This window comes from Microtus ochrogaster, chromosome 18 (assembly GCF_000317375.1).
Source record: "Microtus ochrogaster isolate Prairie Vole_2 chromosome 18, MicOch1.0, whole genome shotgun sequence".
In the NCBI taxonomy this organism is placed as follows: Eukaryota; Metazoa; Chordata; class Mammalia; order Rodentia; family Cricetidae; genus Microtus; species Microtus ochrogaster.
The window spans coordinates 13,493,415-13,506,677 of record NC_022020.1 but is presented as its reverse complement, the minus strand read 5'-3'; the positions used below and the strand labels follow the sequence as shown (position 1 = coordinate 13,506,677).

The 13,263-nt window shown below is 35.4% G+C and overlaps 1 protein-coding gene across 5 annotated transcripts in view; it reads left to right on the top strand.

Moving 5' to 3' along the window:
- The window catches only part of Nol4 (nucleolar protein 4), a 363,650-nt gene that overhangs the window by 139,024 nt on the left and 211,363 nt on the right, over positions 1 to 13,263 (top strand). For all 5 annotated transcript variants that reach the window (XM_026783520.1, XM_026783518.1, XM_026783519.1 and 2 more), the window contains one exon: positions 6,749 to 6,881. In XM_026783520.1, the coding sequence (XP_026639321.1) occupies positions 6,749 to 6,881 (133 nt within the window). The remainder of the gene's footprint in view (positions 1 to 6,748; positions 6,882 to 13,263) is intronic.

Below are 13,263 nucleotides of genomic sequence, written 5' to 3'. Positions count from 1 at the left end.
GTTTATTATTAGAACATTTTATATAAACAAGCAAAGCATTTTGAATATGTTTGTCCCCTTTGCCTCACAATTCCCCTCAGGTATTCCTTTGTTTCCCTCTCTCTTAGGGTTTTTATTGTTGTGAAGAGACACCAAGACTGTTATAAAGAAAACTCTTTTTATTTTTATTTATTTTTTTTTTTTTCCTTTTAAAATTTTCCCTTTCTCCCCCTCTTCCATTCCCCTCCTGCTCCCCTACATTCTTCCTCCCTCCCCTTCCTTGTATGAGAGAGGGCAGAACACCCGGCCCTGTGGGAAGTCCAAGGCTCTCCCCCTTCATCCAGGCCTAGGAAGCTTTGCAGCCAAATAGACTAGGGTCCCAAAAAGCCAGTGCATGGAGTAGAAACAAGTCCCAGTGCCATTATCAATGGCTTCTCAGTCAGCCCCCATTGTCAGCCACATTCAGAGAGTCCAATTTGATCACATGCTCGTTCAGTCCCAGTCCATCTGGATTTGGTGAGCTCCCATTGGCTCAGGCACATTGTCTCAGTGGGTGGACCAACCCCTGCGGTCCTGACTTCCTTGCTCATTTTCTCCTTCCTTCTGCTCTTCAACTGGACTTTGGGAGCTCAGTCCAGTGCTCCAATGTGGGTCTCTGTCTCTATCTCCATCCATCACTGGACGAAGGTTCTATGGTGATATTCGAGATATTTATCAGTGTGACTATGAGACAAGGCCAGTTTACAAAGGAAAACATTTAACTGGGGCTGGCTTACAGTTTCAGAGATTCAGTCCATTATCATCATGGAGGGACTTTGCATCATGCTGGCAGACATGGTGCTGGAGAAGGAGCTGAGAATTCTACATTTTGATCCAAAGGCAGCAGAAAAAGACTAAGACATTGGTCATGGCTTGAACATATGTGAGACCTCAAAGCCTGCCTCCACAGGAGCTCACTACTTTCAACAAGGCCACACCTACTCCTAATAATGCCACTCCATCTGGGCCAACCATTCAAGCACATGAGTCTATAAAGGCCACACATATTCAAACCAAACACACTCCCAATTTCATGTCCTGTTTTTAAACCCACTGAGTTAAATTAGTGATGCCACTATGTGCAACAATGTAAGGTCATTCACTGGAGCCTAGGCAGCCTACCTAGGACTGTGTGGCTGAGTCTTTTTTGGTGACCTCCCTCTACAAATCTAGCTAACTTAGGCACACTCAAAGCATGTCTCTTTTAAGATAGTCAGGTAAATTTTAAAATTAACAGAATATGAAGAAATTTTATGATAGCATGAAAAGATCTAACCTCCAAATTATGGGTATAGAAGACAGAGTAGAAAATAATAATAATCAAAAACCTTTAGAAGACATTTCTTTGCTTTGATTAGAAAGTTTCAGGGATGCAATACAGGAAGAAGTTTGAACATTAGGATATTTAACATACTATTACTGATAGTGAATGACTGGATAAATTTCCAAAACTAACGATGAAAGATTATGAAATTTTCACTGCCCAGTATGGTACCAATTGGGTTGTTTGTTTACTATGGTGTAGACATTGGCCTGGAATGTGTGAGTAGAGAAAAGGCATGTTCAGAAATGTGGAGATGAATTTTCAATTATATTTAGGCAGATAAACCATGGTGATATCTCAATCCATAATATATGTAATGGACTTCCCTGAACGATTGCCCCTGGTTATATTACAGCTCCAAGCAGAGGCTTGTGCAGAAAGTCTCACACAAGTGGTTTAAAAATGATCCTGGAGAAACAACTGCATAATAAAAACAATCACACTTTGTAGTCTCAGAAAAGCTTCTTTTAAAAATTTAACACTTAGAAATCGTTTGTCTTTCTCTGATTATAGTTTAATTTATTTCCATGCTGACAAAAATAATTTAGATTCTATAAATCTTAATTCTTTAAATTCTATAAATTTTATCTCATTAAAAAGAATAATTTAGTTAAGAATTGGTACAATTATAGAATGAGTGCATGCTTTTAGCTGAGGCTGTATAATTACGTGTTTATTCAGGTTGTATAAGTATGTAAAAACTGGTATTTGACAACAAGACTTATGATAAACCACTTATACTTCATAAGGTAATGTTAAAGAAAATTACAAATTTTCCTATTGTTAATTTACTAATGATAACAAATACTTTAAAGTTAGTATTTCTTTTTTTTTCGAAACAGGGTTTCTCTGTGGCTTTGGAGCCTATCCCGGAACAAGCTCTGTAGACCAGGCTGGTCTCAAACTCACAGAGATCCACCTGCCTCTGCCTCCCAAGTGCTGAGATTAAAGGCGTGCACCACAATCGCCCAGCCCTAAAGTTAGTATTTTTAAAGAGCAAAACTGTGTGGCAAATGTGCTGATAGTCTTTTTTTTTTTTTTTTGTCAATTTGACACAAACTTAGACATGTCTGGGAAGAGAAATCTCAATTTAGTAAATGCCTTCATCAGATTACTTGTAGGCAAGCCTGTGGGGCATTTTCTTGATAAATGGCTAATGTGAGAGGGATCAGCTCACTGTGGGCTCATATAGGAAAAAAAAAAAAGACAAACTAAGATTTCATGGGGGACAAACAAATAAGCATTGTTTCTTATGGTCTTTGTTTCAATTCCTGCCTCCAGGTTCCTGCCTTGACTTTGCTCAGTGGGCTGTGACTTGAGCTATGTGAGCTAAACATATCCTTTCATTTCACAACTTGCTTTTCTTCATGGTCTTTATTCACAACAATAGAAGCCACATTAAGAAATAGTACACTTAACAAGAAAGTTTGTTAACCTTTTGTCCAAACTTCTAAAAAAATATGCTGATAAGTATCACTTAATGATGATAAATTTATACTGATTACCTACAATGCTCAGCATTTTTTGTAGCCATTTCACAGAACAGGGAACATGATTGAAACTTTGCATCTTGCCCTTCTTTATACAAACACATGCACACATTTTACATGTCCATAAATCCTATAAAATAGTTTTATCTCATTAGCTATTTGTGTTATATATAAGAAATACTTAATCTGGCACAATAGTTCAGCAGGTATAAGGTGTTGACTGCCAATCTTGATGACCTGAGTTCAATCCTCAGGACAGATGCCCATGATGAAAGGAGGCAAAGGGTTCGTGCTAACTATCTTCTGGGTGTACAATAGTGGCCCCCATCAAAAATAATAAATGCTGAATATTTAAAATATTTACTTACAAAGACATCTATTAAAGTTGGAAAAGTTGCTCAGTGGGTAAAGTACTTGCCTTGTAACCATGAAATCTGAAGTTCCCCAAGGTTGAAGAAATAGCTTCTTTGAATAGGAAAAGTTCTTAATTTCCTTTTTTAAACTACATAAAACCAACAGCATCTTGTAATCAGCAAAGAAATTACTTTGAAGTATAATGACAAGCTCTTTGCTTCAGTGAAATTGGAACTGAGCATCCTACTGTCTAAGAGAACTTTTCTTGATGAGTGGTGATGACTATACTTATCTGTAGTTTAAGGACAAATGTTTATACTTATTGTTAGGAATTATGCTGGTTTAGTAAATTAGTGAATATAGATTCCCTACCAATATGTGTGCCTTCAGTAGCACTGAGTAGTTAGCTAGGGTTCCAGTACCAGGCTTGTTTTTTCCTTTTGATAAGTAGGTTCTAAGTCCAATTAGGAGCTGTTCATTAGTGTGCTAGTATGTATGCCACTACTACATACTTACTGCGTTGTGGAAGGACGCTTAAAAGAAATCCAACACTAGCTCAGAATTGAGAAATAGATGGTTATTTATTTAGGGGTAAACTCAAAAATCACAATCCTCTGATTGAATGGAGAACAGAAACTGAATCCAGCAACTGGAAAGAGAGTGGATGCATGGCATGCTTATGCATAAGAGGACACGGCCCAGTGGGCAGGTAACCACTGGCTGTAAGACTTCCTATAGCACCTCTTCCTTTTGTTTAAATAAGAGCGTTCTAAGCCTAATGCAAAATTATTTACAATAAGAACAAATATATTCAATAATTATTCTATCCTAACTAGTCTAAGAAATAAATTGGCCAAGTCATGAGAGGAAAGTATCTACAACTATCTAGTCTTCAACCCTATTGAAGATCCAAGAAGGGAAATAATATTACTTAAGTAAGCAGGAAGTGCAATCAAGCAACTTTCCAAATGTGCAACAAATGACAGAGACAACTGGCTACCTGGGTGATCACCCAAAGTGTCATTTGCAATGTTGAAGTAACCAACTTTGGCTAAGGCCTAGAATAACTGACAAACCATTTTCAGAGGCAGGAAAATTTTCAAAACTGTCTTACCCTGCCTTGGCAATATTTGACAGTCCTGCTTATCCATTTCTGGAAACTATGTATCTTGTCAGTGGTTGAGGCATAGGCAGTTCCTTGCCCAAAAGCCAGTTTTGTCAAGAAGAAAACAAGCTCCAAGTGGTGTGTCTTCGGTGTTCAACATTCTCTCAGGAATAGATCTGCCAGGAACAATTGTGTCTCACTTCAACAAAACCCTAAGTTATTTAAATGCCATAGTCTTCAGCTCTTTCAAGTGGTTGAAGACTACCTATCTATGCAGAGTATAATCTTTTATGTATCTAAGAAACCTGATTAGTCTAACTTTAAGTATGACAGATGACTATTGATCAATAATTCTTAATACCTATATAACTTATAGACTAAGACCTCATATTAGAATATTATACAATAAACAAATGTGCAACAAGTGAGGACAATGACCTCAAACTGCAAACAATGCATATATATCTTGACAGAGTTATAAATGTACATTGCAATATGATAAATATATTAATATATAAAAATGTTTTAAACAGAGGCAGAAGCATGCATGCATACAATATTCTAACTCAGTCAGTAGAACATGAGACTATTAATCTCAGCATCATGGATTTGTGCCCCACGTTGGGTGCCAAATGTGAAAGAACGCTTAAAAGAAATCCCACACTAGCTCAGAACTGAGAAATAGTTGGTTATTTATTTAGGGGTAAACTCATAAATCAGAATCCTTTGCTTGAATGGAAAACAGAACCCAAATCTAGCAACCAGAAAGAGGGCAAACACATGCTCTACAATGGCTTAGATAGTATAAGAGGTCACACCCCAGTGGTAACTGGTTGTAAGACTTCCTACAGCACCATGTCATGCTGATAGTTGATTTGCTCATAGGTGTCATAGCAGGGTAGGACTGTTGGTTGCCCACTCCTTTGGAAGCTTGCAAGACTTCGATCCTAAACAAAAGCTACAAGAATGTGGAGATTTGGGAAAATAGTCTTCCCTAAAAAAAAGAACACACCAATTGGTTACTCAATACCATGTGATCAGATCCTGAAAACATTCATATAATTAACATTATACAGGACAAGTGGGTGATACTTAAGAACTTGCATGTGTATACTCATACATATATGCATATAAAAAAAGAAGGGAAAAGAGGTCATGAATTTGAAACAGAGCAATGAGAGGTGTATGTGAGGGTTTGGAGGGAAGAAAGAGTATAGAGCAATGTTGTAATTACCTGATATCCTCAAAAATAACAAAGTATACCTATCTCAGTTCATTAACTGTTCATACTTAACATTTTTTTCTGACTTATCCATATAGTAGACATTTTTGTGACCTGGTTTTTAGTGAAAGAGTTTTATGCCATGTTATTTAGAACTTCTTTTGTGATTTCAGTGTTCTCTCTGCTTATAAGAATAGCTTTGTATTATTTAGCTACATAAATAATTTACCTCTCCTCTATTGACCACCTATTATCCATATATAATCTTATCTATTTATCTATCATCTATAACCATATGATTTATTTATTTGGTATCTACCAACCTATCTATAATGTATCCCACATATCTATCATCTATGTACCCCCAATAATTATCTATCTATCTATCTATCTATCTATCTATCTATCTATCTATCTATCTATCTATCTATCTACCTATCTACCTATCTATCTATCATCTATAAATCATCTATTATACTTATTTGTAAAAGATGTTAAGAATTCCTTCTCTATATCAAATATGTTGAATCTATACATATGGTTTATTATTGGAGTCCATTCTGTTTGCTTATGAAAAATTATTACTGTATTATATGATCAGTGCTTATAATTTTTACTGAGTCATTTTGTTTATAGTAAAACTTACATTTTCTTTTCCATCATGTTTTATGGTCACCTCTTTTAAGACAAATTCATTAAGAACATTTTTATTTTAATGTTCAGGCTTAATTCCTAAATTGCTTCTTCTCTTAACACGTTATTCTACCTTTACAATGGTACCGTGCATAATGCTGTGTTTATGTATTCAAAATCTTTGACAAGTCTTTAAAGGAGAAATGATTTCATCATTTACTGTTCCAAATATTTATCAGTGAGAACCACATTTAGAACCTGATGATTACTGACTGGATAACCTTTGACACAGATCTCGTCAAATGGGGGGAACACAAGTCAATTCCAAGATAATCCAAATAGAGTATACTGAGGTTTTTCTTTATTTAAAAAGGGAACTCACGGAACAGAAATGGGGGTCCAACAATTAGGTGTGAAGTACAGGAAAAGAGGAGGGACGAGTGGGCAGGACTGCAATTTTTGGTATCCCAAAGTCACTCCTCAACCTAGTCCAGCCTCTCAAAGCCATTGGCTAAGCCTCTCATTGACCACACAGACAGAATAATTATTGGCACACAGTTACACTTGTTTTGGTGCCTAACTATATTTTCAAACCATTTCAGGATGAAAGTTCTATAGAAAGTGATGAATTTGATATGAGTGATTCAACAAGGATGTCAGCTGTGAACTCTGACCTTAGCTCGAATCTGGAAGAAAGAATGCAAAGTCCCCAGACTCTCCATGGCCAGCAAGATGGTAAGCCTTTCATACTGAACAAATGAATAAACAAAGCATTGAAGCCTAGCAATGAGTAAGAATCTATTAAAATCAGAACCACCTCTTCATTCTTGTGTCCATTTTTAAAAAAAAAAATCTGTTTCTATGGAGACTTTTTCTGGGCACTCGGGTTATGTCATCCACTTTATTATTTTTAGATTTAAGTACTCTTTTCAAAATTAAAGTGTTAGACTGATTTATAAAAAGATGTTATGAAATCCAAGCACATTCCTATTTTGCTTCTCAAATATAGAATGTGCTGCAGGAGAGTAGTTGGATGTCTATCATTATGGTTTCTTATATTACCATTTACTTTTGAGTAAATCAAGAGTTTAAAGATGATTAAACTTTCTTAGACCTAACAACCTAGTCCTAAATATAAAGGTATAAAGGACCATATATTAAAGGACAATCTCATGATAGTGATACTGTAGGGAAAATTTACTTTGCTTTGATCCTGAGCTCCTGACTAAAGGGAAGGAAGTGAAGACTGTCATTTTCTATCCCAGAATCTCAGGAAGATTCCTAACTCTTCCCACTGTCGATCTGGAAACAAATCTGAATATTATAGAAAATTCAACTGAAAGTCAGTGCTTTAGGCTCTAAAAACTTCAAAAACTCTGATTTCTGTCATTGTAAATATCAAATTTGATACAAGTAAATATAATAGCCGGTGTAAAATGAAATTGTGTAAACAGAAATGGGATAATTTGTTTTATTAGTTCAGTCTATGTTTACATGACTCTTTCGACTGGTAAGTTTTTTACTATATCAGTAAATAGGAAAAAATCTTTTCTTGATTTTTTTATGTTGATGTTTTTTTGTTTTTTATGAAACTTGTTATTAAAACATATCTTTAAAAGTTGCCAGAGTTTCAGGATGATTTCACATTTAATCGACATCAGAAAGATTTATCCCTTGTGTTAAATATGCAAATGTCCCCAACATGGAGTTCTCTTTCCTTCATTTTAGAAGTGTATAAGTGGGGTGAAAATCACATCATCATGATTAATAAGAAAGAGACTGTTGTCAGTGACTTCAAGATTATGTCTGACTTGCTATACAGTAGAGGAGCTGTTAAGAAAAAAGGGCTTTCATTTGAAAAAACTATAAAGAAATTCTTGTCACTTTGTTCTAATATAAATAGATATTCAATGATGCCAGCATCACATGTGCATATATCAGTTATTATATTTATCAGTTATTATATATGTATACTGTAATCAATGCAATTTACCTGTTTATGTTCTCATTCTTTTCATATATAATTTTAGAGGATGTAGATTTCAGCGAGATGCCTCTAATTATGAAAAGTCATGCTTTCTTAATTGGAATTGCCAGTTGTAGATCTTTTGCTAGGGCACAATTCCTGTGATGAAAACCTATACTGATTTAATAAGATGCATGGAATGACATCCAGTATTATTTCTGGGAAGAACACTGCTGTGTGTTGATGCCTGCTGCATATGAACCTTGGTTGATCTTCACTGACCTCCTTCCAACCCTCCTCTTAGATATTAAGTGCTCTGACTCACACTACCCATTGAGTTTTCCTTGGGGTCATCTCTCCTTCTAGAGCATGAGAGGTTTCCCTCTTCCTCATAGATCATTAGGATCTTGACCTGAAAGCAAGATAATGAGACCTTTGCTTTTCTGTCATCTCTGTGAGCTCCTGGCCACTTTCTGCTCACAGATGATGGGTGTATTCCTTAACTCTGTCCTCATACTCACCACTTGGGAGAGGGAATCTACTAATGTTACTTCCAATAACATTTGCACCCACACGAATCCTCAGTTTTCTTTTTCAAAACCTGATATCTATAAAAAGACATCTGCCTAAGGTCCACCTCCCTCTGTCTATCTCCTAATTGTTAATATTCTTCAAAGAACTCATTACCATATGAAACTACATTACTTTCTCATTTATTACCCTTTCTCTTCTGTTTTGCAAGAATTATTAATTCATAAGTCTTCTCATACTGAGTTTCCTGTCATGTGCTCCATTTCAGATGGTTCTTACATGTTCCATCATTTAAATAATTAAGGTGTAGCTTTCCAGCATAATTATGGTTTGCAAAATGAAATTTAGATATTTCCATATCTTTTTCCCGATAATGGAATTCTCCTAAGTAATTCATGCTACCACCACACTATGTAATTACTTATACCCCTATGTGCATGTGTATGTGCACACAAACACACACTTACATACACTTGTACTATTTTATCATATTTTATAATTGTAGTATGCTCTTTATCTTATGTCATTCATACCTAATTATTCTTCTTTTACAAGATTATATATTTGTATATGTGTGTGCATTGGAATGTGTCTATAAAATATTGTGTGTGCCAACATACATGTGTGTGTATCTTTGTGTATAATGGTAAATAAATAAATAAATATTTAAAAGTCATAGCCCCAACTTTCATGTAAGATATAATATGAAGAAGTGAAAATGATCTATCTAGCTTGTATGGGAAACCATTTTGCTCTTTAAAAATAAGAATTTATAGTGATAACATTTTAAAATATGTGTCTTTTTAAAGTTACTGTATGTTTTAAGTCCTAAGTCTAGGTTAGTTTGGGATATATTACTTTCTTGTGGATGGTGTATATTAGTCTTTGGATTGTCTTTGTGTTGTAGCTAATCTAATTTTGGGCGAGCATCCCATTGTGAGTCCAATGTAGAGTTTATAGGGCAGAGCTTCTCAGCCTCCACACTGCTGATCCCTGACTCACTGGGCAGATTTCTAGCTACTGACTACATGTTTGTCACATGTTTTCCCCCTAAAGACAAGTGTGACTTCTCCAGATATGACAAAGACATCCTTTGTGGCTAGAGTTCAAACAGTTCTACAGTTACAAACAGCTAGATTCTGTGCAAAGCAGAATCTTGCTGCTGAGGAGAAAGCACAGGGAGATGTTTGAAAGAAAAGTTTGGAAAAAAGAGTAGGAAGTGTGACACAGTGGGCATCTCTGAGGATGGGAATATTCTAGGACCGTGCTGCTCCATATGGTGGTCACAGTCTATACTGTGGACTCAACAGACAGCTAGTCTGAGTGGGGAGCATTTCAATATGAATAGCATATAATTTAAATTTAAATAACTGCACATGGTGTCAGACAGCGAAGGGTACTCTTGTATTGTTGCAGAGAGCTCCTTTGTCTGTATCCATAAAAATGTACCCGTAAAAATGTTGGGAGAAATAGGGATATAAACTCCTATTTTAATAATTGGCTAAAACTTCCATTTTACTGGATCTAAAATCTTTTATTGTCCTTGTATTTTCTGCGTGTTATTTCATTTTAACAGGGTTCCATGTAGTCCAGGCTAGCCTCAAATTTCTAGTCCTCCTGTTTCAGCCTCACTATCCACTAAAACCTAACCAAGGTCATTTTTAAAATCTGAACAAACAACAACATTAAAAATTAGAGCAAACTGTTTGTTTCCTTTATCATGAAATTGAGAATCTTTGCTGAAGAGACTGAAGTAGTATGCTGTGGCTTTTTTGAAATTCCAGAAATTGTAACATGAGCAGGTTTACATAATGTCTTTTTTGAGCATCATATAAAATGAAGACTGAAAATTAACACCTTTCTATTTTGTTTTAATTTCTCTGTTTATGGAAGATTTGCAATCTAGTCATCAAATTCTGGTATATTGGAGAAAGGGAAGAAAGGCAGGAAAATGTCTTGGGTCAGATAATTAAGCAAAGTTCAAGAAGACAGACACTGAATGAAGAATTTATGAGAGACTTATTTCATGATCAGTATAGAATAGTTTCTTTGGCTCATTTGCAGGCCATGTTGCTTCCCTCACTTAGTAAAAATATAAGACAAAATACATAGACTCTGATTAAAAAAACTATAAGAAATATGTGAAAATCATGGTCTTTGCATAGGAAACATTTTACCCCTATTTCTCGTTTAAAGAAATCATGTTTTCATGTTTAAATAGTTTAATAGGCTTAAAAAATATTTTTTGGGTTAAATTCATCTAAAGACTTTGTTTACATTTGAGTTTGCTTAAATTGAGGAAGCCTACAGAGTTTCTCTGTAGGCCAGGGATACATCTTGGGCTTGCAATGGCTGTGGTTCAGAGTTTCAGGAAACATCTCCAGAGCTAACATACACTGCCTCCTGGATTCTGAGACTGCCTGTTTGTTACTTTCATCCTATGGAAGCCATTTAAACAGATCCCAGGTAAAAATGCCACCCAGTGAGCTCTTCGCTTTTACATCTCAGATGCTATGATTCCTTGAGCAACAGCAAACTATCTTTCCTCCTCTGGGCTGTTATTTTGCCTAAAGTGTCTGACACTTGCTTTCTGAGGGTTCCTGGTACAGGAGAGCTGACGAGAGTAACTGCCCTGGGAACAGTCTTGAAGATTCGGTTTAATGATGCATCTGATTCTCGTTGGCAGGGTCAATTTTTTCTACAAAGCAATCTACTTGGTTTCCTAAATTAAAGACTGTACTGTGAACTACTTCTGATATATTTTTTTGTAAGTGGATATTTGTACCCGATTTAACTCAAAATTTTTACAACAGATTTTTCTTTTTGTAGTCACGGTGAGTTGTTGCTTTTTTCATTTATTTCTCCTTAAAAAACACTAAGAAGGATGTTAAAGAAAGTTGAGGTAATCCTTGTAATTGTCTCCTTTTCATATTAATTGGCTTTAAAACTGAAGGTTTACAACAGAAAATGTGTATTTCTGCTCTTACCACCTCCTATTATTGAACAGTAACTTTATGAACACAGTGTCCTTATGTGCTGTGACTGTGCTATATCTGAACCAATGCAGCAAAGTAGGGGGTCTGTTGTTGTTCTTTGGTTTTTTTTTTTTTGTTTGTTTTGTTTTTGGCAAATTGGGTTTGGTGTTGTGTTTGATGTAGTCATGCAGGGACACATCCTCAGAAATATGTCACTAGTGACTGTACCATTGCGTGAACATTGGTGTGCTTCCATAAATGAAGGCAGCTATGATGTCCCTGAAGGATGTGATGTTATGGGAACACTATCACATACATGCTCTTCCATCTACTGAAGGTTATGTCACTCATGACTATTTCATTATTGGATCAACAACTTTTTAACAGTATCTGTGTGTGTAGAAATGTCTAGAAAAAGAAAAACAACATGCAGATTCATTTTCAACAGTCACCTCAACTTCCACCCAAAATTAGCTTTTAAAACATGTAAAATATATATACTCCATAATTTTTGTTCAATAATGCATTTGATAATTCTGTTAGCATTTAGAAATTTGTGACTCATTGACTAGAGTTAAAATTTCATATTTCATTATAATATGTGCTTTATAAAAATGCTTTTGATATATTCAAACTGGTCAGGTTATTTTCTATTAAAAAACATTACATTGGATTTTAGTGGTTAATTCAAATACAAACACTATACTGTAAAGTACATATATAATTATATATGCATATATATGATCTTACAACAATCATGGTTAATTATATATAATAAATTGTGATGTGACTTAATACCTTAATACCTAAGTCACTACTAAGAAGATGTAATTAGGAATATTAACTTCAGAAAAAAATAGTTAAATGATAGTATAAAATATGTTATGTGAGGAATGGTGGCATAAATCTGCTGCTCAACATGCAGGAGATTAAGAATAGAGAATATAGAGTTAAGACCCGTCCAGGCTGCAGAATGAAATCTTAGCCCCTAGAATATAAAAAAAATAGATAAAATCAGCTTTATTCCTCATTGAAATAGTTAGTTTCTCATTGCAGTATCATTATCACATGATAAACTGGCCACATTGTATTATCTCCTAAGATTGTAGAACGGAATTAGTCTATCTTAGTGGGGTAGGTATGTGGCAGAAGGCAGCTGGTCTGAGAGATGATTTTCTATGCTCAGTTCTCTATTCCTGCATAATCAAAGATTCCAGCCCACAGGGTAGTGTTGCTAACATTCAGAAATGTTCTTCCTTCTTAAGTTAAACTTTTCTGGAAATACCCCCAGTGACACACACAGGTCTGTCTATGTGGTTATTCTAAACTTAGTCAAGTTAGCCATGAAGATTAACCATTATATCTTGTGTTACTTATGCCCAGGTTATTATGGGAATAAAACATCTGGGTAACTTTCGGAATCTAGTGTTTCTAATTCCTTCCTTCCGAATAGAAGACACAGTTTGCTTATAAGACTGAGCTCATGAGTAAACATTTAGAAGACACTTTCTGAGATTTCAGCGTCTCTTATAAACACCCTCTGTGAAGGCGAATTTAATTAATCCAGGCCAGTGGGTACAAGATGATACAACTTTAATATAAAAGCACACTCACACACCCGGAGTTCAGCGATCCACCATCAACC